Below are 26,562 nucleotides of genomic sequence, written 5' to 3'. Positions count from 1 at the left end.
ACTTACCATGCCATTTAATTTTAGAAATTTGATTCAAGTTCATACGTTACCTTTTGATTTTACGATAGGTATATCACATTTAGAAAAAGTGGCCAAATTTGGACAATAAGGACAGTAAATATGGTCACTTGGTAAACCTTTAGTCAAAATGCATAATGCTGCTTTGGAAGTAACTGAGTCTTGAGACCATCAGCTCTCCCATCCTGCCTTCTGTAGCCTTCTGGCAGATGTACCCTAAACAAATCAGTATCTGGTGGTTGAGCGGGTATAGGGAGATGCCACGCAGTGGTGTAAGTCCTACAGACTACCAGGCACATCTCAAGAGCCCCGATCCCATGGGCTGTGGTGGAACGTAGATGACCCTAGCAACTATTTCCAGTATCCCCCCTCACCCCCTAGCCTGTAATGTCAGACTGCTTACAGAGTAAGCATCTAGAACTGTTATGTATGGTTGGGCCAATCTAGACCACCATAAGCAACCTGGAAGCCATCCAGATCCCCAGGGAAGGCTGCATTCTGATTCTCAGGGCCACATTGGTTCAGGTTCTGGAATTCTCAGTGCTGTGTTAATTCCATTATGGCTGAATTCAGGGATTGCAAATCCAGATGCCTCTGGGTCTGGGCAGGTGGCGTAAACAAGTAAAAGGAAGTGGGGGTAAGGAGGGGCCCTCTTCATTTTCTTGGCCAGACAGAACCTGCCTCTGGGCCACTTGGTCTTTAGTCCCCAGCTTAAACGGACAGCGAGTGGGCTGGTTTGGATTCACCATCCAGCTTATGACAATAAAATAGTCTTTTTCTGTTTTTTTTTTTTTTTTTTTAGAAAAATTGTATATCTTCTGATTGTTACTTATAAAGCTGAGGATGATCATCCAGAAGGATTGAGGGTGTACTCTGAGGGGCAGCATGATGGTGTGGGAGCCCAGAGAACAGAATCAGGAACCAGACTATCTGCTTCTGTTCAGTGACTTTCTAACTATATGACCTTGGTTGAGTCACTTGGCCCTTCTGTGTTTCACTTGGGATCTGGGGATAACAATACTGAGTATAGTAATACATCAGTGTTGGAGTACTGGGAGGATTCTATGACTAAATACATGCAAAAAGCTTGAACGGTGGTTAAGGATAGTACGCGTTCGGTAAATGTCAGCTGTTATTAATCTTGGCTGGCTTTTATTTTGCATTTGTCCTCTGCTAGTATTTTAAGATGTCATTTCACCTTTTATAAAAATAAAATGGGTAAAATAGGGGTAGGGTAGCCATATAGAAGCTCAGAAATTTTTATGTACTTTTCTTATTCATTTCTTCATGTCTTCCACTTCAAAAGAGCTGACATCTGCCCCTCCGGCATCCTTCCACGCTTCCCTTTGGAGAGAGGTGGCCAGTGTTCAGCACTGAAACACAAGCTCTTTGTGTTTGACTGCAAAGGTCCATTTTATCCAGAACCTTTGGGTCCCATTCATCAACATCTTTTAGGCAGAGTTTTAAAATGAGACACTTCAAGTGCGTGCAGTAGGTACCTCCCCTGGTGATTCTCCCTGAAATGGGTCATTGAGAGCAGTGGCTACTTTGATCAGACCATGTCACTGTTACTTCCTATTCCCTCTTCAGCCCCTGCAGTCCTTGTCCCTGGCCGACTCAAAACTCAAGACTGAAGTCACCATCATCATCAATGCCCTGGGAAGTAATACCTCCCTGACCAAAGTGGACATCAGTGGGAATGGAATGGGGGACATGGGAGCCAAGATGCTGGCCAAAGCACTACAAATCAACACCAAACTCAGGTATGTGGGTCAGGCACTAGGCCCTGAGATGTGGATACTCACCCTAAGGAGGGCCCTAGAAAGCTCTGGAAAAAATTCCAGTCCCCAAGCATTGGAGAACTGGCTGTGCCCAGTGGGACCTGAGTTTCCCATGAGGCCAACTGAGAAGAGGTGACTGTTTCAAGTCTTTTGTCAAAATACTGGGGATGGCGGGGTGGGGTGGGGTTCCCAAAGTTAGATATTGTGGTTCCTATGAGCTGTTGTCTTAACGATTTCCACTGTGGCATAAAACCCAATGGAAAACTGGCACAATGTCCTGTTTCACAGTGTTGACAGCTGTAAGGGGAAGGTCAGTGAGCAGCAGAGGAGAGTTTTACAGGTAGAGAGTAGAATCAGGAAGACTGAAGGTCCAACACGAGGGCCTATCTTACTTCCCCTCCCCCACTGCCAATATAGACTTAAAACCTGAGGAATGCAGGGGGTACCCTGGTTAAAGGCAAGTTTGTGCTCGGTGCTAACTATTCTGTGTAGTGGTTTTCAACCACTCCTGATGTTTCCCAAGTGTGGCTTTTCTTAAGAACGAGCTAAGTGGTCACTACTTTTTTTTTTTTTTTTTTTAAAGATTTTACTTATTTATTTGACAGAGAAAGAGAGCAAGCACAAGCAGGGGGAAGGCAGGCCAAGGGAGAGGGAGAAGCAGACTCCCTGCTGAGCAGAGACCCTGATGTGGGATTCGATCTCAGGACCTTGAGATCATGATCTGAGCTGAAGGCAGACACTTAACGAACTGAGCCCCCCAGGCGCCCCTGTGGTAACCACTTTTATTAAGGACCATATTATCCTCCATCCTTCGGAGAAATGTAGTTGTTCCCCAGCCCAGCAGTCTGGTAAATGAATATTTAATTCACATTGCTCTTCAAGGGCTCTTTATTGATGTTTGTGGACGCTTCCTTGTTCTCCTGAACCTTCTATCTACACAAAAGCCAAGAACCGCAACAGTTTCTTGGAAGGCCAGGGTGTACTGTACATAAAGAAGAGATCAGGATCATTGCAATCAGGAAGTGAAAGCAGCTAGAGGTGTGATTTTTGGATCAGCCAAATAAAAGCCATTTCATGTGTCAGGTGAATTGACAGATGCCAGAATATCTCTGAAGAATTCACATTCTGAAAGTGAAGTAGATACTTTCAAAATAGAATTTGTGCTTAAAAAGTAAACAACCTCCTGTTTATAGAAGCTGTGGGGTTACCAGCAGAGTGCGAACTGCCTGGCATTGCTGATCATACTATGTCAGGGCAACAATGAAAACAGACAATGTAGGAGGATTCTTTCTAGTTATTTAGAATGGGCAACAGTCTCAGGACCTGAAATTCTTTGTGTTGGACAAGGGACCCTTTAGCATCTTTTATGAACAGCTCCAGCTTCAGACATGAATGCTCGAGTAACTGTTTGGAGAATACGTTGAGAGAATATCAGAGAAACCAGGTTTTAGGGTTTTCTGGCTACAAAGCATCAGGTGTTTTCATGGTAAGTTAATGAGCATGCTGTTGCTTTTCAGTACAATTTTCTTGTACTGTGTGAGCAGTAAATGGGTTAAGAATGTAATGTTGGAGGAGGTACTCATCCTTGCTGTGTTTAAAACTAAGTCGAATGTTACTCCTTGCCTATTGTGCTAAAATACCCAGAGAATATTGTCTATAAGAGACTCATCTTCAGTAGGAGAAGCGTTTTGTCCATCCCTAAGTGTCTGATCATTTGTGTGACTTGGTTTCCAAACAGGACTGTGATATGGGACAAGAACAACATTACTGCCCAAGGCTTCCAAGATATAGCTGTTGCTATGGAAAAGTAAGTTTTAATTGGGATTTCTTTCTGGAAAAGTGCAAAAGAACCAATGGTATCTGTGTTACCGGTGGTGTGCTAGAAGGAGCAATGGATTTTGATCCAGAAAGTCTGGGTCTGAGTTAGCCTCTGCTACTCCACCATGGGACCTGGGAAGATGTGGGCTTTGGTCTGGTGTGACTTTCCTCATCTGTATACGAGGGCAGAGATACACCACCAGCATGGGAATTAAAGGAGACCATGCGGAGAAGCCATGCTATGGTCACCTTGCTTTTTCTTGTTGTTTCACATTCTCTTCCTATTGGGTCTTGCCTTTTCTGCGCATTCTGACAATTTTGAATACAGTGGAAAGCAGAAAGCTAAGCTCCAGAAAATAAAACTGGAATTGAGGAATGGCCGATTAACTTGTCTCATTACTGTCAAAGGTATTATTACCATAGTAGCTAACATCTACAATTACTGTTAATTGTCAAATTAACTTTCCCAGTAAATAACATGAGGCAATAATACAAAGATGGCTGGAAGAAATTCTAGAAATCTGGTTCTTTCTGAGCTCTTCAGCCCTCATTTTGTTTTCCGAAGGCAGAAATGATCACCTAGCATTAAAAATGAGAGGTGACAAAATGTGGGTAGGAAATAAGGGGCTAGTGGCATAGAAGCTGGTCCCCTGGGGAAGGGGTTGGGGTTACTCATCATTGATGTTTTTTCCCCAGATTTCCCTTCATGCATGAAGCCTCCTAGGTAGGGCTCTCATGCCCAACATGGTGTCATGGATAAAATCTGAGGCCTAGAAATAAGAGCGCTCCATTAAGTCCCTGGCTCTGTCATCTACAAACCTATCCTCTTGAGCAAAGGAAACATTGCACCTTTCTGATTAATTCTTCTTTTATGAAGTGAGAAAATCAGAGTAAATTATCCCTAAGTGCTTTCCAGTTCTAAATGCCAGGGTTCTGATTTATCGAGCAGGTCAAGAGTGCTGCCCCCATAGACCATCACGAAATATGGATAAGGTAGCTTGCTTCACCTCTTCCTGGTGCCTTCTGTGACTGCAAAACCATCTATAATTATTCCCATTGCATCAGGAAACCTTCGAATGGAAACATTTATTTACAAATAGCTACACTTGGGTGGGCACAGCACAGTTACGACTGCTGTAGACTGCCAGTAGCCCACACTGGTCTTTGTGAGAAGCCAAGAATCTGCACACTCGTACTCAACATATCCAGATTGATGGTAGGGCTCCCCGGATTACAGTCTGTTATGTATGCTGTGCTCTACAATGCCAGTGGCCCAAAATCACATTTGGTTTAAATAAAGTATGCCGGTCGGGAACATGATCATAGTTGGATGAGGCCAAGGAAAATCCTCAAGGCTGCAAAATACATGTGCCGTCTCTTCATTTAAGTTGGTTGGCTCCTCTTAAACCAAACAAAAACAATTTTGCTAAAACAAAGCTAAGGCAAAAATTGAAGTCCTAGAAATAACAGCCTTTTTCTTTGTACATTATTTTACATCAAAGCACCATACATTGGACTGAGAAACATTTTTTTCCATTAGATAACACCCATATAGATGACTACTTTTATTAAGATAGTTGCTTATTTCTTCTATTAGTTCTTGATGATACCATATTTTGGGAGTTAGTTAATTTACTCTTCCAGTAGAAGCCATATAAATAGCCACCAGAATCACACTGTGAGTATTGTTTAGTGTTTACAAGGCAACTGACTATGAGATCCCAGTGGACTAGAACACGCCATTTGTCACCACATGGCTCAGAAGGTCATCCTTCTGAGTGTCGTGCGGTAGAAAAAGGCAAGTGGGTTTAGAGTGGGAGAGAGGAGGCATCCCCAGGGCTAGTGTGTGGTCCAGGAGCAGGTGTTTGTGGTCATTGGGCACAGAGTGGTTTGCAGCAGGGTCAGGATCCAAGGCCAGGGCACAGATTCAGAGTTCCGTGTTGATTTCCTTACACAAAGATGATTCTCCTTGCACTCTTGTCCCCAACGAGCTGTGCAACAGCAGGGAGGATGATACAGGAACACAGTTTTCCACCAGTTGGTTCACTGGGAGTTGAGCCCAATGGACACAGGCCATGTATGAAATGCAGACCACAGAGACGTGCACAGGGTCTGAGTGTTGAGCCTGGCAGGAAGCCTGTGTGAAGCAGCTTTTCTGAAGACAGTGGCTGCTTTGGGGCCTCCTTGTTTAAAGCGGTGCAGAGCCTACACAGACTATTTTTGTGGATGCTAAAGTCCTTGCTTTGCAAGCAGTTATTTGGGTTTCATTGTGTAGTTTTCCTCTGTCGGTTTGGGCCTGACAGGTGTCACTGTGGTGATACAGGTACGTTCAGATCTGTTGGGTGACTAAATCCCGAGTAGCAGGTGGAGGCTGGACTTCCCTCCTAGCCTTTCTCTTGGCCCATTTTTCCAGTCCCAGTTTGAAAATCTGGTTTTGAAAACACCACCACCAGTTGCCTTGTGGTCATGTCACTTTTATAAGACAACTTGAGCTGACGTGGTGGCCCATGGCGCTGCATACATGAGTACTAAAGAAAGTTGACCTATAATCTGGGGCCCTAAGGTAGCTTGTTAGTTCAGAATTTTCTAAGATGTTCTAGCAACTGTTTCTGGGTTGAAAAAAAAAAGAGTGCTGAAGTAAGGTAGTAGGACATTATTTTTAAATAAATATTACTTTCTCCTTTTTCTAGGAACTATACATTGAGGTTTATGCCAATCCCTATGTATGATGCTTCTCAAGCCCTAAAAACAAACCCTGAAAAAACAGAAGAGGCTCTGCAAAAGGTATTAGAGATTCAGTAGCTTAATCATAATAAATCCACATTTGAATTGAGTTTTGTTAGCATAATCCTGAATGTGTGAACAATATTTTATATCTTACAAAGGTTTTTTCACATGAACTTGAATTCTTGCGATCACAACTTGCATAATTTGTGTGACCAAGGGAGGAATGACATAAGAAATACGAAAACTTGTCATGAAATTTAGGTGGAATAACATCCTTACACCATCAGCATACCAGCACTGATGCACAGATAGCTTCTTATTCATCCTTCAGAGAATGTGTCGAACTGGATGCCAGCACAACTTTTACCCTCAGCAGCTAAAACCTTCCCTTTTTTCTTTTCTTTCTTTCTTTTTCTTTTTCTTTTTTTTTTTTTTTAGATTTATATATTAGAGAGAGAGAGAGAGAGAGAGAGAGAGAGTAGGAGGGAGATCAGAGGGAAATGGAAAGAGGGAATCTCAAGCAGACTCCCTGCTTAGCGCAGACCCCGACACACGGGGCTCATTCTCAGGACTCTGAGATCATGACCTTGGGATTCTGACCTGACCCATAATAGAGTTGGACACTTAGCTGACTGAACCACCCAGGTGCCCCACTTCCCTTCTTTTCTTATCAAGACATTTAGGATGTGGATGAGATCTTCTTTTACCAGCTTTGTTATGAATGTGTCTAATTCCACATCCATTCCCACCTCCTTTCTGACACCCCAGAGGATGACAGAGATCTCCCCCTTCAAAGTCCATGGTGCCTATGACCCGGCCGTCTCTGCCCAGGCTGGAAACTTGCCCAGAGTCATACTCTTGCTCTGCTGTACCTCCATCCTTCTCTTTCTATAGTTACCGTTACCTTTCTCGATTTTTAGATCTGCTCAAGGATTTCCCATCTGAAGAAGCCTACTGTACTTTTACTATGTGGTAGCTGGGGCATCTTTGAAATCTTTCATCCTTTTTGTCCACCTATCTGGTAGTACCATCCAGCTTCCCACGCTTTGACTTTTCCCAGGTCTTCCATAGCCATGCCGTCATCAAGTTTATAGATAAATCTCTTCATTAGCTCTATTCTCCTCTCTTCCTAGCATGGATGCTTTTGTTCAAGCCTCATTACGTCTCAGCAGGATTATTACATTCTCTTGTTTGTTTTCTATGCTGCAGTCAAAAAGCCATCTTGTTCGCAGCAAATTTGAGCAGACTAACCTCTTCGGCACCCCCTCCCCATTCCATTGCCCTCCCCGCTACTGTGGCTTTTTAGAATAGAGCCTGCTCTCGTTGAACTGGCATAAAATTCTGCCCAGAATCCTCCTCCTATCCACTGCCACCTTCATTTCTTACCAACTCTGCCTCTCTGCTCTGCTCTCCTTCAGGGAACTTGTTAGAGAGGCAGATTCTTGGGTCTCAGAAATAGGCATGGGCCTCAGCAATCCATGTTTGTACAAACTCTCCTGGTGGCCACAAATTTGGGAATCACCGCTCTGATCTCATGACACTCATGCTTTCCCCATGTCGTGAATATTTGTCAACATTAAAGGCAAGTGTCAGCTCATCTGGAAGACTTCTCAGAGCCTCTTTCCTCCCTGTGTAGGTAATCTTCTCAGAATTTCCTGTGCCTGTCTCAGTCACTGGCCTTGGGACATCGTATGAGTCACCTGACTCCCTATTTTTTTTTTCTCCAGTGACTGTGAACCCCTTGAAGGCAGCGCCTGTGTATTTTTCACCTTTTTAGATTTTTAGCAGTAGCACAGTAATTGGCATGCATGCTTGGATACTTCTTAGACTTTGTTGAATAAAAGGGAATAAGGTAGGGGATGGGGGAAGGGAAAGCTGTGATGTGCCAACAGAAATCATCCAAGATTTGTATCAGAAGATCTGACTAGGGGCATCTGGGGGGCTCAGTCACTTAAGTGTGTGCCTTCGACTCAGGTCATGGTCTCAGGGACCTAGGATGGAGCTCCGTGTTGGGCTCCCTACTCTGTGGGAAGTGTGCTTCTCTCTGTGCCTCTCCTCCTGAGTGTGTTCTCTCTCTCAAATAAATAAATAAAATCTTAAAAAAAAAAGGATCTGACTAAATCAAACTTTTTTCAGCTTTATAATTTTCATAAGTTACTTAAATTTTCTGAACCTTGGTTTCTTCATCTATATAAAACATACAGTTAGGGATGCCTGGGTGACTCATAGGTTTAGTGTCTTCCTTTGGCTCAGGGCATGATCTTGGAGTTCCAGGATCAAGTCCCACATCAGGATCCCCACAGGGAGCCTGCTTTTCCCTCTGCCTGTGTGTACCTTTGGCTCTCTCTGTGTCTCTCATGAATAAATAAATAAAATCTTTAACATACAGTTAGACAGTATCTATGTTTAGCTGACACTTAACATACAGTTCATGCTGGGTGCCTGACACTATTATAAATGCTGTAAATAAATTAACATTGGTAATCTCTAAAATAAATCCATGAGACAGGTTTGTTATACCCCCATTTTGCACATAAGAAAACTGAAGGACAGGATGACCCAAGTAATTTACCTGTGATGCCCATGGAGCAAAACCAGTTAGTGTATGTGAAAAAAAAGTTTGCCAAGCACAAAACATAAGCATCGTAAAAATGTTAGACATCTTTATATTTTCCCAAAGAATATTAGCAACTTTTAATAAAAGACATATCCTAGAGACCCCAGGTTTCAGGGTTTAGATTTGACAGGTCAAGGGTTTGGCACTCGTTGCGCCTATCTTCACAAGAGAAAAGCTGAACAAACAGAAAATTGGTGACTTCTTAGATCCACCAGAGATTTGAAACAAAAGCAAAGCAGACTGTCACCCTTTGGAAACTGGCCACATGGGATTACAGAGAATCACAGTGAATCAAAGCTGAGATGGACTCACCAGCGGCAGAAGCTAATGGAGCCACTAGCTCAGAGAAATGCTTACACAGGAATTGAAGAATTACTGGAGGCTTAGTGTAGACTGGATTAAGAGTTAAAAGCTCCTAGAAATCTAGTCTTAGTGAGGCCCTGACCCTCTCCTGGGCTTCACCTCCAAGAGCCTTACCAAGTTACCACAGGAAAAATATCCTCTCATGTTCTCAGAATTTCCTGCCCTTTTTCTATATCACTGGCCTTAGGACATCATTTGACTTACTTGAATCATATATATATTTTTTTCTTCCAGTGACTATGAACTCCTTGAAGGCAGAGCCTATGTATTTTTCATCTTTTTAGATTTAGCAGCAGGGGGAAGGGAACAAGTAACCATTTTGAAATACACCTGGAGCATTCTGTTGTCTGTAACAAGGCTTACACTCAAGGGAAACTATACTACCAGAACCTTATCTGACCTAGTGGAAGACAATCCCAGCCTTCCTGTTTCACAGAAAAAAGAAGCCAAGCAATACTTTGGTAGGTCAAAGCCCAGGGACTCAGGCCCACTAAAAACCCTAAATTTAATCATAAGTTTATAGAACTATTCCCCTCTTTACCACCTTACTAACACATCAAGTGTAAGAAGAATGGATTACAATTGAGCAAAGTTCAAAGACACTGTATTTAAGAAGGGATTTCTAGGGAAACCCCATCCCTAGAAAGCAACCAGGAGATAAAAACAATTAAAATCTTTTTAATTTCTAGACATTCAACATAACCCAGCTTCTAGCCAGATTAACATAAAATTGCACACTAAAAGGCTCACTACCTCTGTTTCTGTTATGAAATATATCCAGTTTTCAACGACGACGACGACAACAACAACAACAACAAATTATAAGACATGCTAAAAGGCAAGGGGGAAAAACCCCACACATATTATGAAGAGACAAAGCAAACACCACAACCAGACTCAGATATGACACAGATTTTAGAATTATCAGACAGAATTTAAATAACTGATTAGTATAATAAGGGCTATCATGGAAAAAGTAAAAACCATGCAAGAACAGATGGATAATGTAAGCAACAAGATAGAAACTCTAAGAAAAAGATCAAAAGGAAATACTAGAGATCAGAAACAATATAACAGAAAGGAAAAATGCCTTTTATGAGTTTGTCAGTGGGCTTGACACAGCTAAGGAGAATCCTTGAGCCTGAGGATAGGTCAGTAGAAACTTCCCATTGAAAAGCAAAGAGGGTGGCTTGATCAGTTAAACAACTGTCTTTGGCTCAGGTCATGATCTCAGGGTCATGGGATTGAGCCTCATGTCAGGCTCCCTGCTCAGTGGGGAGTCTGTTTCTCCCTCTTCCCCTCCCTTGGCTTATGTACTTTTTTTTTTTTTTGGCTTATGCACTTTCTACCTCTTACTCTCTCATTCTCTCTCTCACATAGTTTTTTTTTTTTTTAAAGAATAGAAAAGAAGGGAGGACAAAAACAACAGAATATCTCCAAACTGTGGGACACTTACAAAAGGTAGAGCATCCGTACAGTGGGAATGCCAGAGGGAGAAGAAAAACAAGGGAACAGAAAAAAATAGTTGAAATAATAATGGCTGAGAATTTTCCAAATTCAGTGGTGGGCACCAAATCAAAGATCAAAGAATCACAGAGAACACCAAGTAGGATAAATACCCAAAAAATCTACATGTAGGCGTATCACATTCAAACTGCAGAAAACCAAAGACCAAGGGAAAAATCTTGAAAGAAGCCAGAAGGAGGATGAAAAAAATCACCTTACTTATTGAGAAATAAGGGTAAGAATTATAACAGACTTTGGGTCATATGTCATACAAGCAAGAAGAAAGTAGAGCGAAATATTTAAAGTGTCAAAAGAAAAACATCCAGCAGCCTAGAATTCTGTATTTAGCAAATTCTTTCTTCAAAAGTAAAGAAGATGATATCTGAGTGATACAGTTGGTTGACTCTTGATTTTGGCTCAGATTGTGATCTCAGGATTGTGAGATGGAGTCCTGTGTTGGGCTCCATGCTCAGCACAGAGTCTGCTTGGGCCTCTGTTTCCTTCTCCTTCTGCCTCTCTCTTCTTCCCCTTGCCCCTACTCTCCCGGTTTCTCTCTCTCTCTCTCTCTCAAATAAATAGGGGGAAATGAAGACATATAAAGATAGCAATGTTACAAGGGTAGAGAGGGTGAAATTGACAATGCTATCTTTTTTTTTTTTAACACATTTTTCTTAATTTTATTTATTTATTCATGAGAGACACGGGGCGGGGGTGGTAGAGGGAGAAGCAGGCTCCACGCAGGAAGCCCGACATGGGACTGGATCTCAGGTCTCCAGGATCACTCCCCGGGCTGAAGGCGGCGCTAAACTGCTGAGCCACCGGGGCTGCCCTGACAGTGCTATCTTAACAAGGAACATGGATTACTTGCAAAATGGTATGGTGTTCTGTGAAAGTGGACTTGAAATTGTTGTATATTGCAAATAGTAGGGCAACCATTAAAAAGTTAAAAAGAAGTGTAGTTAACATACTAAGGAAGGAGAGAAAAGCACAATAACATACAATACTTAAAACCAGAGAGAGCAGAAAATGAGGGGAAAATAGAAGAAATGCCTCATTTGCAAATATATTAATTATAAAATGTATGGTTTCTAAAATGAAAAATTGGTGACTTCAGAGCTGATATTTATAATTTTTTTCTATAATACTCTACTCATATATTAAAGTTTTCATGTTAACAGAATTCTATTTCCTGGAAGAAATACACTTTCCACTTTTTTTTTTTTTTAAAGATTTTATTTATTTATTCATGAGAGACAGAGAGAGAGAGAGAGACAGAGAGAGAGAAAGGCAGAGACACAGGCAGATGGAGAAGCAGGCTCCATGCAGGGAGCCCGATGTGGGACTTGATCCCGGGACTCGAGGATCATGCCCTGGGCCAAAGACAGGTGCTAAACCCCTGAGCCACCCAGGGATGCCCTCACTTTTTTTTTTCACTTTTTTAAAAACCAATTTATTTATTTATTCATAAGAGACAGACAGAGAGAGAGAGAGAGAGAGAGAGAGAGAGAGGCAGAGACACAGAGAGAGAGAGAGAGAGAGAGGCAGAGACACAGGCAGAGGGAGAAGCAGGCTTCATGCAGGGAGCCTGACATGGGACTCAGTCCTGGGTCTCCAGGATCAGGCCCTGGGCTGAAGGTGGCACTAAACCGCTGAGCCACCCGGGCTGCCGCAGTCTTCTACTTTACTAAAGATCAATATTGGGATTCTGTACTTGATCTTTAGAAGTTGTTTGTTTATTTGTTTAAATATTAGATTCCTAAAAAATATATATATGTGTGAATATATATATATATATATATATATATATATATATATATATATATATATATATACTAGAGTCCTACATTGAAATGCAGGTCTTTTTGCCTTTTGTGCTGTGCTGTTTTCAGCAATGAGACTGGAGGCATTCTAGCTGGCCTTCCAGGTCACTGCTGCCAGGGGGACTGGCAAACATGATGATACTTTTGGCCCTGTCCTGACTTCAGTTAGACCCTCTGTCCTCCACCTGTAGGAGGTGGGTTCTTGTCCTCAGCCTGGAATGGTGCAGGGAAGGAAGGTTTACCCTGCCAATCCAAGATACAAATAATTTCTGGGATGATGTGCCCGTGGTTGATATTAAAGACACTGAAACATTATCCATTCTTCCCCTTGCACTAGCTTTAGAAATGTGCTTTGAATATTGTTTTTTTTCTAAAAAAATTCCCTCTAGGTTTAGTCTGTGCCAGCACCATTGGTGTCCCTGGGGAAGGTCTGGAAACATACGAACCAGTCTTGGGTGCATGACCTATACATGAGCTGAGCCTACTGAATAAACAAGCTACCCTCACAACTGGCCCCCAGCCAGTGCTTAACCAAGTCCAAATGTAAAAGGACAAATCACAAAGCAAAAGTACCCAAAGCTAAGTGGCACTGTTTGTGCCTGTTATATTTCAGTTTCAGGCAAGAATCTTTTTTTTTTTTTTTTGGCAAAAACATTTGCTGTCGATATTAATGTCACCTTGGAAAGAGATGACTTTTCGGGAAGCAGCAAGAGAAAATTAATGTAATAAAATGTCATTGTCTTAATGTGTCACTTTAATGATGTTTTATTTCAGGGATCTTTTTATTTTTTTAATTCTTTCATTTACGTTTAGTAGAAAGGTATGTTTTGTTCTGCTCTATGGTTTCCAGGAATGATAGTAATTATACTCCGTATTTTAATTGTACCTAATTGGTGTTAGGTAGTAGTTATTTTAGCATATGGAAAATTAAAATGAAAATGTAATAATACTGAGAGCCTCACAGCTATTAGAAGTTCTTAACCAGGGAACTGTAGTGACAAAAGCCAAATGGTTAAGTGGTATTATTAAAAACACATGAAAACAACAACGGAGGGAAAAAAAACCCAGATGGTGCAATTACCAATATCAAATCATTCTTTGCAGGCATCTTCATACATATCTATAAGTCCCAGTAGTTAACCCTGCACTTGTTATTCAGTATATACCCATTGCATATTCTTCTTAAACACTTCATTTCAATCTGGTTATCACTTGTATGTTTGAATTCTTAATTGGAGATTATTTGTGTAAAAAATATACTGTCAAGCAACTTCAAGGGGTCTTATTTTCTGTGGAAATTTGTTTTCTTATTTTCTCTGCTTTTGCTAAAGTCAGTCCTGTTTTTCAGACCATATGAAAACCTCAGGAATAATGAAACTAGTATATGTCTTTGAGTTGTCCAAGCTTGTAGCCTTCAAATGTTGTACTTATTTTCTCCTTTTTTCCTTTAAAATAGAGTTTTCCTAGTGCCGGTGGATTCTCCCACCTAAAGGCTGAGAGTTTCAGAGGGTGCCATCCATATGCCTTGGGGATACTTATTTAGCTTTGGAACTGCTGAGTGGCTAAAGAGACAAGAGATTGTGATTGTGGGCCAGAAACCAGAGAGTCACTGAATTGGGTCCCCAACCACATGGACAATAAACCCTTGCTTATCTTTGTCAGCTACCAAGTCACATAAAAATACTCCCATTACCTGCAGGTTACATCTCTAACTCAAACACCAAGAGTGCATCACAGTGACAGCCAGCTTCCTGTCTACTGTGTTGTAGGGGGTCAAGGCACAGGCAGGAATGTGAATCAGTGCTTTGGTTTCAAGTTCAGCAACTGGCTCTTTCACTTATCACTTCACCCTCTGCTGAGTTGAAATGTGTTCTTGAGAGATCCATGTGCTTGATTTTTAGATAGAAAACTATCTTCTCCGGAATCATGAGACCCGAAAATACCTACAAGAGCAGGCCTACCGCCTCCAGCAGGGCATCGTCACCAGCACCACACAGCAGGTAAGAGGGCGCTGTACTCTCCTACTTAGTCACAATGAACACTTTTCAGAGCAGAGGACCCAGGATTTCTATCATTTGAATTATCCACAATGGGATAACAAGAACTGGTTTCTGAAAATGGCAAAAGGAAATAGAGTTTGGGGGAAGATATAGAGTGTGGAAAATGTAGGCTGATTCTAATGCTAAAAATGTGCTTTTAATTGCTGATAATTTTGTGCCTTTTAAGATTATCAGTAAAACATATTTTAGATTTCCATCCAAATATTAGGAACCCATCATTACAGATGAGAGGATCTGAGGGTAAGCAGATTTGCTACTTTGGGGACATTGTGTTCCTTTCCATCTCTCCTCCTTCACACTCATGTGAGATAGAAACAAATTCCTAGATTCCTTGAAATAATTAAGAATTTGTTGAATATTAGGGCATCGAGGTGGCTCAGTCAGATAAGCATCCGACTCTTGATTTTGGCTCGAGTCATGAGATTGATGCCCACATCTGCTCCATGCTGAGCATGGAACCAGCTTGAGATTCTTTCTCTCCTCCCTGTACCTGTCCCCACTTTCATCCTGTCTCTCTCTCTCTCTCTCAAAATAAAAAAAAAAAATTGAAAATAATCTGTTGAATATTAACACGCGCTAAAGTGTTTTTCTTTTTTACTTTATTTCCCGTCCCTCTAGCCAATGTTAGAGAAGAAAAAAGGAATTATAATAATAAAAGAAATGTGGAATATTTTCTTCCCAAAGTATCAACACAAACCAAGGATTATAAGATATTTGGGGAAATAATATGTCAAGGAAAGAGCAAGATAAACCAAAAATCTGACCTCGGCTAATTCAGAGCACAGCCAAAGACTTTGAAAAATATTGTAATTAGTAAGGTCAGTGGGACTTGAGGTAGTATTGTATCCACAAAATATGAAGAGGCTGCTAAACAGCAAGAGACAATGTTTAACTATTGAAAAATATGGAAACTGTAATACAGAATTTAACATAAACTAATAGGGCACAAATGAAGCTATTTCTCTAGAAGAAAAAGTAAAAGAAATCTTTATAATATGCAGTAAAAAGATGAAAAATATGAAAGAAAAGTCAAAATGGTGACCAGATTCAAATTGACCAACAGCCTTCTGATAGGCACTTCAGACTATAAAAGAAGAAAAAAACAGTAGAATACCATTTCATATAAATCTTGGGGTTGATGTGACCCACTGAAATTGATCCAAATGAAGGGACCAAAGAGCTACACCTAGACATGTCCTGGTCAGAACACCTACAAGAAAGAAAAAAAAGTCTTAAAGAGTGCCAGAGAGAATCAAAAAGCTGTCTTACTTGGGAACTAAAACTATTTCTTAGCGTCCATCCCAATTACTGGAAGCAAATGAAGTGATATTATCAAAGTTCTGTGGGGGTCTTATTTTGGCCCATGAATTCTCTACTTCGCCACTTTGTCAAACAGATAGGGGGACAGATTATAAATATGTTCAGTCATGAATGCAGAAATTTTACCCCCAATAATCTGTATGTGCAAAAAGTTCTTTTTTTTTTTTTTTAAAAAAAGATGATTTTATTTATTTATTCATGAGAGACACAGAGACATAGGTAGAGGGAAAAGCAGGCTCCCTGCAAGGAGCCCGATGTGGGACTCGATTCCAGGACTCTGAGATCATGCCCTGAGCCAAAGGCAGACCTTAACCACTGAGCCACCCAGGCATTCTGCACAAAAAGGTCTTTGAGGAAATTCCCCAGCATAACAATGAAAAATAAGAGAGTACACAGTATGACATATAAATAAGAAACTGTAGCAGAAAGGAAATCCTTGAAGTCAAAAGCTGAAGAAAAGCTTTTTCAAAATTGTTGCTTTAGGCAGTCTACCTGGAGCTGCAGGGTTAAAAGCTGCATAGGATTACATTCCTTTCTCTATGGATCCCATAGTCAAAATTATGTAACTGCATTTTAGTAGGTTCAAAATTTTAATATTAACTAAGACAAGAGGGGAAAACCTAAGGATTGTTACATTAAAAAATGTGAATGTTAGAAATCATAATGTAAAAAGTATTGATACTAACTAAAATTAGGAATTGAAGAAGGAGAAAGTTGGATGAGAGTATTAGTACACTAAATTTTTAGTTTTTATTTTATGGAATCAACCTTTTTTTATCATTCATCTTTAATAAAAAATACAAATATAGTTAACCATCCTGGAATTAAAATAATATCCTTAGTTAGAAAAATACAAATGTTAGTCTAAGTTTAAATTTAGACATTTTAAATCTCAAATGGAAGTCATGAGAAAAATTTAAAAAGCAACAGGTTTCCAAAAGTATTTATTTTAGCAGGATGAGAGAAGCTGACTTGTCATTTGAGACCATTTTTTTTTTTTATGGTTTACACATTTCTTAACCTCATGCAAATGTCAATTTAATTCTCAGTTGTTGCTTTTTCCTAAAAGAGAATGAAAGAAAAGTGTCCATAATAAAAGCATCACATATAACATTCCAAGTAGGTAAAATTATCTGGAAGACTGCATAGATCTGTATAGAGGTTTGTGAAAGAGTGTTCACCAAAATATTCATGAAGGTTAGCTCAGGTGGTGTGATTAGGTAAGTTTTATTCCCATATGTTTCACAGTATTCTTTGAAACCTTAACAGTAGACACAACTCTTTATAAAACAAAAAGTAAGGTGATACATGTTGAGAAAAAGAAAAACATTAATTATATGAATATCAGTGAAGTAACAGGGAGTTTTAAGAAAGAAAATTTTCTTCTAAAATTAAAAAAAAATTATTTTGCCCTTACTAATGCTTTAAACCCCCCCCCTTTTTTTCTCCCCACAAGGGTCTAATATTAGCTTAGTATTTTATAGTTTACTGTTACTTCTTGGTTTTAGTAGTGAACATTAAAGCAATGAGAGCCTAAAATCTTACACTGAACCTTTGCCTTGGGTTCCTTTATAAGCTGCTGTAATGCAGGCTTTTCTTAATATAATATCCTTCCAACTTTACCCCTCGTTCATAGGGCATTTTGCCCATCCAAAAAAATTACTGCAGCAACCTTTAATGCTAATCCTTAAAAGTAAGTTTCGTCACCTCAACCCAGAGGAAATTGTACACAGGAGGCGTAGCGTGGATGTTTAATTCTGCATGGGTGGCATCAGTCTGAATTATTTTAATCATTATGTAGTAGGTATATTGCCACCTTTATCTCTTTGGAGATTTCTTAGTAGGTTATGATTAGCAGTTTTTAGACTTTAATCGTTTTAGTCACTTTAAGAGAGATTTATCTCTTTCTTACTGAAACTTCTTGTCGAAGTTTCCAGAAATCTGAATACAGAAATAATCGACTCTCTGTGACTAATGTCCCTGCCAGGTATGTAGCCAGGCATCATTCCCAGGTGACACCAAAGGTATTAAAATGTTGTGATGAAACAGTGATGTCTCATAACTGCGCACATTGTTTCTTTGTGTAGGAATGACCTCTGTAAGGCTCCGTGCTCTAACCTTTGTTTTCAGTCTGTTCTTTTCCTTCTCATAAACTCTCTTTATCAGGAGTCAGCAGATAAAAACAAATATAAAATACAAAAACAAATAGTAAATATTTCCGGGCCTTGCAGCCTGTGAGGTCTCCACTGCAACTACTCAGCTCTGCTTGGAGAGCAGAAGCTGTCATAGTCTGTGAGGTGGCTCTTCCAATAACACTTTATTTATAAAGACAGGCCCAGACATACCCTCACCCACACAGTCTTAATTTCTTTCTTTCCAGTCCTTTTTCCTACATGGATTTTTTTTAAATGTGGAAATCATAAAATTTATATACTTTGAAAAGATAAAAATTAAAAAAAATTAAAACAGGCCTTGCATTGCCTATAGTTTGCTGAGCTCCACTCTTCTCACCCTTAAAGTTTTCTGACCACTTAAAAAAGGGAGAAGGTGATTTTATTGCCTGGAGCTGTTTACCCAAAACATTGTCTTCTCACCTCTCGTGTGTAGTTTTGATACTTGCCTTCTTGACTTCTTTGCTACCCTGTCACTTCATAACTATTCCACATGTGTCCCCATCTGTACTGAAATGGCTCTCTCCATGGTCTCCTGTTCCCCAGGTCCCCAGCCTTTTACTCCCTCTTCATCTGTTAATGAGAGGACACAGGATAGTGTAGATGACCCAGATTTAAGGATGGATTCTGCTTTCCCTGTAGTATGAATTGATGTTAGATGCTTAAACTTGTCTAAGTGTTGTTTTCTTCATCTGTGAATCTGGGGAGATGACTCTGAAGATGCTGGGAGGATTCACTGGGATAAAGCATGGGAAGTACCTGACTCACCCGTCACCAGTAAACCGTTAATGTTTGTTGCTGCTCTTCCTCTTACTGTCACAATTATTGTCACGATTGACTACCTTACCTTTGGTAAGTCTCATTGCTTGGTTCATTGACAGTGTGCCATTTTGAATATCTTTCTGCTGCTCTTTGGTCTTATCTGTTTCCTTTCTCCATGACTCTTTACCCCTTCATCTTCCAAATGTAGTCCTTTTCCTAAGTTTTGTACTTAGTGCTTATTTCCTTTAGCTGTTTCTTCCACTCTTACATTTTCACAACCTCATCTGTGGAGGACTCCTGGGGTCTCCCTCTGTTTCTTTCTGGAAAGTTTTATCTTGTCAACACTTGTTCAGCAGCTCTGAGATACAGGATCACTAAGACAAAACTTATCCATTAGAACTCCTGATTTTACCATTTCTCTCAGTGGCATCATCAGTCCCTGAGAATAGAACCCTCAGGGTCATCTTGGATGTCTCCTTTGCTGTTGCCAGCCAGTGGTTGCTGTGCCCATCTGCTGACCTTCTAAGTGTTTTTCCCTTCCATTTTCATCACCAGCCTCTTGCTCAGGTGTTTTTACCAATTCATTTGTACCTCTTCTTTTACAAGTGCTATGAGAACTGTTATATCCACCTTCCATGTCTCCTCTTGCTATCTATGCCCCATATCCTATGCATTGGAAGCTGTGCCACCAGGATTACTACAGAGTGAGGGTTGTTAGACCCTCACAGCTGTAGGAGGAGCCAGGGACTGATGCCCGCTTCCTTCCACACCGAGTTCCAGCTCCTGACCATGTGGCCGAGTCTCACCCTGTGTTGCCTTAGCCTAACTTTCCAATCCTCTCTGCCACAATAAAGTACCCTGTTCCTTTTTTTTTAATAATAAATTTATTTTTTATTGGTGTTCAATTTGCCAACATACAGAATGACACCCAGTGCTCATCCCGTCAAGTGCTCCCCTCAGTGCCCATCACCCATTCACCCCCACCCCCCGCCCTCCTCCCCTTCACCACCCCTAGTTCATTTCCCAGAGTTAGGAGCCTTTATGTTCTGTCTCCCTTTCTGATATTTCCCACACATTTCCTCTCCCTTCCCTTATATTCCCTTTCACTATTATTTATATTCCCCAAATGAATGAGAACATATAATGTTTGTCCTTCTCTGATTGACTTATTTCACTCAGCATAATACCCTCCAGTTCCATCCACGTTGAAGCAAATGGTGAAGTACCCTGTTCCTAATCAGAAAATAGGAATTGCAGGTGTCTGGTTGTGCCATAGCTTATGTTTATTCTTTTGCTTGAAAGTCCCTTCTATTTTCTCAATCTGTAGAAATCTTTCAGGCCCCAGTTGAAAAGCCACCTTCAACCTCAACTAGATAGGATCCCTCCCTTGGCTGAAATCTTGTACAATGTATCATTCCTGTGCTCACTGAATACATACTTATAAGGGTCTGCCATGTGGTAGGCACTATTGTAGGGAAAAAAAGGAGCTGAGTTTGAGTGGTGAACAAAATGTGGTGCCCTTGTAAATGTTATATTATGTAGCACTTTTTATCTTGTGTTATAATTATCTGTGAATATTTCTTTCTACTTCTACGCTTTTAAGTTGCTTAGCAGCAAAAGGCATATCTTACTCAGGACCGTATCTCATCATTCAGTTTTAGGTGTTCAGTATATTTCTCTTGAATTGGATAAAGAAATTGACATGGAGGAATATAAAATACCAGCAAATACAGTATTTGCTGGAACGGGGAACAGTTATAACAAGTGGAGAGCAACCAAAGATGGCATTTGTTACTAATAGTTCTAAGTTCTGAACTTTGGTTCTATAGCCCTGTGCATTTGAAAAGGCCTGAGTAGTCATCAGCAAGTGACATGAGTTGGTGGTATGATTTAGCTGCCAGAGAAGCCAATTCGACCTGTACCACATTAATGGAAGTAAACTTGTTATAGTAAGGAAGGCACTGGTCCTGTTCATGTTGCCAGTTTCCTCCTCCTGTGTTCCAGTTTGTTTTATTGAGGGGGTATATTTCATGAGCATCCAGGATGGAAGAGACAACTCAGAGAAGGGACCTGGGGTGGGGAGAGGGTTGGAAACCATAAGACTGTCACCATAATAAAGTGGCAAGAGGAGCTAGGGCTGTGAAGCCTGAAGAAAAACAGATTAGGGGAGAAGAGATAACTGTGTTCAAGCATGTGCAAGACCATATCGTAGAAAAGAGGCTGTGACTGATTTTTCAGTGTGGCCTCAAGGGGAAGCCATGGGTCTGTAGGAAGGACATGGGAAGACATATTAGGACTCAAAGAAGATCGTGTTCAAGAATGACAGAGTACATCTCCTTAGAAGGAAGTGAGCTACTCAGATGGTGGCCTTTGGCAGCTTCTTTGCGCTGCAAGAGAAGAGTGGAATGGGGTGGTTAAGGCTCCGTGGAATGCTTAAGATAAAGAGCTCAGGTACTGTCATCTACCGTGGAGGCATGTGATGGGCCAACCCAAGGGATGACAGTCTTTCCCCTTCTGGTTTCTGTTCTTTTTCATATTTGTGAGCATTCTGGACTTCAATATGAACTGATAGTCAAAACGCTTGATTTCTTGTTTTCAGAATTGTAGATTTGCTCTCTACATAATCATTCTGTATCACCTTCTGCAGGTTAACTTTCCTGGGCCTTGAGCTCTTTGGTTGTGAAGCATCTGCACGTGATCTGTTGGGCTATCCTAAACTTAGCAAGCATGTGTTCAGACAAATCTTTGAGACGTGGGAGGTTTTATGTCCTATTTGAATGGAAGAACTAAATTTTTACATTTCTTTTGGGTATAATTTTAAAAGTCCCACTTAACATGGTGTTGAGTTTATTAGAACTTGTCTGCTTGGGGACTGCCTAATGGCACACATTTTCAGGAGTCTCCGGCCTCCTAATATTAAAGATCACCAACTCACATAGTGTCACATCCACATGCCTCTCAAACTAGTCTTGAATGGCTTCAGACATGTACCACTTCCTTTCTTAGTATGTGGTTTGTCTCTTGAAATTAAGTATTAAGCACTTCTTCTTGGTAAGATCTGAATTATAGATGACTCTTTGCTTCAGGAAGCACAGATCAATGCAACAATTTGAAGAGTTAGAATTTATATCAATTAAGATATTTTAAAACATATAGTTAGTTCTCTCCGGGCATTGTGAAAATACATCAAGTTAAGATATGATCGTTCCCTACGAGCTTAGATTTTAGTTAGAAGCATCATTCATAGAACTTCTTTTTCCTGTGGGGAGCTCCAGATCCTTCACTTCTGTAAACCTCAGGACATTTTATAGCAATAGGAGCTGTTCTTAATGTACATTAATGTTGACATTAGTGACCTTTTGTCAGGGAAAGGTGTTACTTTCCTGGGTTGTCTTCAAAGTACTTTAAAAAGGAAAATGGGGTAGATGGTATGAACCTGATTTTCTAGAAGAGGAGGGCAGGAAGGATGGTGATGCTGCCACTCTAACCAGACCGTAAGTATTCTGAGCAGTGTAGCCAAGTTTCTATAACTGCAGAACTTGTGGTGGAAGGAGGGCTGACTTTGACTTCCTATGGTTGTTAGATCAGATAACTCAAAATAGAGCAATCATGAACTTAAATAAAAACATTACTAGAGTGTCACCTCTGCCAAATGAATTATATCAGATGTGATGGGACTCTGGATGTTATAAGGTCTCTGGAAGAATTAATAACTTAAGAACATAAAATAGCTTGCAGTTCTGATCCAAATACTGGAGAAACTTTGTAAACCACACCGTTTATCTCTTTCTTTAGAATTCTTAGCTTTCTTTGTGTTTTTCTCTAGAAGTTCAAATACAAATAGGACATAATCTTACCCATCTATAATATTTTTTTTGTCTGTAGTAGTGATTTACCACTTCCCTTTGGGTTTCATGGTTGGGTCTGTGGAGTAACCAAAAATGATTCAGATGTAATTAACGTGAGAGAAGGGCTCCCACAGAATAGAAACTAAAGGTTATCAACTTTACTATTGCCTGCGTTAAAATAATAAAACCTCAACTTGCTTTTGGGGGGCAGGGGAGTGGCTTTTAATTCATGTGGGAAAGTACCTGATATAATAGAATTAGCTTGAAAGATATTAATTTCCAGGGATGTTATGATTCTGTAATATTGAGACCCAACTGGCTGTGGGCACCATCTTGTAGTCATTTCAACAATCACCAAATGACGTGCTCCATTTCTCTGCATCCTCCCTACCCAGCACTATGTCTGACACAGAGGGTACCCAATAAAAGTAAATAAAGGAGAGCTACTACCTAGTGAAATGTCACAGAGTAGCTAGGAAATTCTGAATTGTCAAGGAGTTCGCACTTCAATGCATTTCCTAGAGCAGGAAAGGGGACGGAAGCCCCGGAGATGTTTTACTGGAGTTCATGTTGCCCAAGGCTGCCACTATGAATAGGTAAATTATAACTGGCTATAAGCTGCCTTCTTGCCTGTTTCAGCTAAAAAATGTTTTTGCCCTCATTCATTCCATGCTTTCTTCTGTGCTGTTGTCTGTGCTGCCTTGGATGCTTACTGTCCCTCTGTGGCCTGGAGCAGATGATTGACAGGATATGTGTGAAGGTACAGGACCACCTCAACTCTTTACGAAACTGTGTGGGAGATGCTGTCCAGGAAGACTTGAAGTCAGCAGAAAGGCTCATGCGTGATGCTAAAAACTCTAAAACGGTGAGTTTCACTTCAGGCTACATGGGAGTCTTATGTAATAAAAAGCCTTTTTAAACTTCACTTTTAGAAACTAGTTCTACTGATGTGGTCTATATATACACTGGACTATTGCTCAGCCATTAGAAATGACGAATACCCACCATTTGCTTCGACACTGATGGAACTGGAGGGTATTATGCTGAGTGAAGTAAGTCAATCAGAGAAGGACCAACATTATATGGTCTCATTCATTTGGGGAATATAAGAAATAGGGAAATATATGAAAGGGATCATAGGGGAAAGGAGAGAAAATGAGTGGGAAATATCAGAGGGAGACAGAACATGAGAGACTCCTAACTTTGGGAAACAAACAAGGGGTAATGGAAGGGGAGGTGGGTGGGGGGATGGGGTGACTGGGTGACGGGTGCTGAGAGAGCACTTGGTTGGATGAGCACTGGGTGGTATGCTATATGTTGGCAAATCGAACTCCAATAAAAAAATATACAAAATAAATAGAAACTAGTTCTACCTTTTTTTTTTTATCTTTCCAATTTCAAGGTTATTAATAAGTGGCAGAGTGAATGGAGTGCCTCTTTGCCTCCTTTCTGTTCCCTGGGCTGATTCCCAGTAATCAAAAAAGAATAAAATGCAGGGGGTTGATGTGGTGACAAAGGCTGTAATCAGGTCCTGAGTACCTGAGAGGTAGATTTGTAGTTGAAATGAGGAACATCTCATTCAGATTATTCTATTTCCAGCTAATAGCCTGAAACTCCCCTCTATCACCTCTAAGAGGAAGCTTCTTTCAAATTAGAATTTGGTTCCCAAAGTGTGTCTTCACAAGGAAAGGACTAACGGGGCCGGAAAACCTAGGGCCTGGGCCTGGCTCTGTTTTGGACTCACTCGATCATCGAGTGTTGTAAGTAGGAGGACCATGAGCATTAGTCAGATACCTTCATACCCCAGATGCCTATCAAGGGGCGTGGAGATGATGTATTGTTCTATAGTTTCAAAGCTGAACCCGTTTATTAATCTATATAAAGAGCCTTTGATTGAGAGCAAATTATCTCTGATGATGTTTCTTATCCTTTTTTACTAACTCTGCAATGACTTTTTTACTTAAATAATTATGGAGAGCTTATTTGTACTTTTATTACAGTTGTTACCAAATTTATACCATGTTGGCGGTACGTCCTGGGCGGGAGCCAGTGGCTTGTCATCGGGTCCAATTCAAGAGACCCTGGAATCAATGGCTGGAGAAGTCACAAGAGTTGTAGATGAACAACTCAAGGTTTGTGGAGTTTCTGTTATTTTGGAAACTGAAATTGTTATGATTTAACTATGTATGACATCATTTCATCCCATAACGACTTAAAGGTTACAAATTTGTGTCTGTGTGTGCACACATGGGCCTACACACATACATGCACTTGTAGTAAAGATTGAGAACTGTGTCTTTCTAGCTTTGTTTACAAGTTGTGGAATAGCTTCTTACCTAATGAGATCAAGTAAAACCTAGAAAATTCGTATTTTTGATGGTAAATCTCTAAATGTACTTTGCAAGTTGCCATTGATAAAAGAAGGAAGGGTTTCTATTTATGAGGCAGAAAGAGAAGTCCACTTTAGGAAAAAATATCTTCTGGCATTACATTTGATTTAGAGAACCAAAAGGAAGGAAGGAGGACAGGAGCTCTGTTTACAGGGCCTAGATGCTGGTGCTCTGGAGAGTCTCCTTCTAGGTCAAGAGGTAACAGTGCTTATACGAAACTGGCTGAAAGAGAAGGATAGGGTTTTATTATTTTTTTAAATTATCTATTTGAGAGAGAAGGAGAGGGAGATGCAGAACCCCTGCTGAGCAGGGAGCACGACATGGGGCTCAATCCCAGGACCTGAGTTGAAGGCAGACACTTAACCGACTCAGATGCTGCAAGTCAGGTGCCCCAAGGATAGGGATTTAGACGAAGTCATAAGGCCAAAGTAGCAAAGACTTGTCCACAGCCTCCCTGGCTGGAAAAAAAAAGTCTCTGAAACGTAACCTAAGGCTCGATTTTTCTTTTTCTTTTAAAGATTTTATTTATTTATTCATGAGAGACACACTCTCTGTGTGAGAGAGAGGCAGAGACACAGGCAGAGGGAGAAGCAGGCTCCAAGCAGGGAGCCTGACACAGGACTTGATCCCGGGTCTCCAGGATTGCACCCTGGGCTGAAGGCGGCGCTAAACCTCTGAGCCACCCGGGCTGCCCAGGCTCAATTTTTCTTAAGGCCACTTCAAAACATAGCTACACAGAGAAATTTCACCTTCAGAAGGTTTTCTTCATTTCTAATCTGCTTGCTTGAGGATGCCTTAAAAAAAAACCTGGTCTAAATTTCTGTAATTATTTTGTCTGTTTTCTTCTGAGAACGAAATTGCTTCAGCTCACAGGGATTTGATGTGGGACTCAGTAATAACTATGCAACATGCTAATTACTCTGCTTGTAAATTAAAATAATGAGCAAGAAAATGTTGTGGATTATTTAGGAGTTTAAGCCCCTCTGTCTTCCTGTGTATATAATGCAGAGAGACTCATGTGTGTTGTCTTCATTTTATTTAACGTGTATTTTGCATCCATTCTGAATAAAGACAAAAGGGGCAGAAAAAGGATGGGCTGTTTGGTACAGAATTCTGCCAGACTGTTACCTAATGGCGCTTGCTTTATCCTCCACGAAGGATACAATATGTAAGAAGGATACTGTCTATGTTGCTATTTATTTCTGACTTTAAAAATGAAACTTAGTCTGTGAAGCATTTAAACAATACAAGTATGAAAGAAATGAAAAAATTACTTGAAATCCTAGAGAAGCATCATCCTCAATATTTTAGTGATTTTGCAGACGTTCTATGTCTACGCACACAATTTTACATATATGCGG

The 26,562-nt window shown here is 40.5% G+C and overlaps 1 protein-coding gene across 19 annotated transcripts in view; it reads left to right on the top strand.

Annotated features, from left to right (window-relative positions):
* CARMIL1 (capping protein regulator and myosin 1 linker 1) overlaps nucleotides 1-26,562 on the top strand; it is a 314,309-nt gene that overhangs the window by 204,737 nt on the left and 83,010 nt on the right. For all 19 annotated transcript variants that reach the window (XR_011995658.1, XR_011995657.1, XR_011995656.1 and 16 more), the window contains 6 exons: nucleotides 1,609-1,781; nucleotides 3,538-3,606; nucleotides 6,308-6,401; nucleotides 14,552-14,650; nucleotides 23,548-23,676; nucleotides 24,812-24,943. Coding sequence is in view for 16 of the 19 variants with exons in the window: in XM_072728997.1 (XP_072585098.1) it covers nucleotides 1,609-1,781; nucleotides 3,538-3,606; nucleotides 6,308-6,401; nucleotides 14,552-14,650; nucleotides 23,548-23,676; nucleotides 24,812-24,943 (696 nt within the window). In the remaining 3 variants the exon portion in view is untranslated. The remainder of the gene's footprint in view (nucleotides 1-1,608; nucleotides 1,782-3,537; nucleotides 3,607-6,307; nucleotides 6,402-14,551; nucleotides 14,651-23,547; nucleotides 23,677-24,811; nucleotides 24,944-26,562) is intronic.

Source organism: Vulpes vulpes, chromosome 12 (assembly GCF_048418805.1).
Source record: "Vulpes vulpes isolate BD-2025 chromosome 12, VulVul3, whole genome shotgun sequence".
Classification (NCBI taxonomy): Eukaryota; Metazoa; Chordata; class Mammalia; order Carnivora; family Canidae; genus Vulpes; species Vulpes vulpes.
Note: the sequence above shows the minus strand (reverse complement) of the source record. Positions and strands in the feature narration are given on the sequence as shown.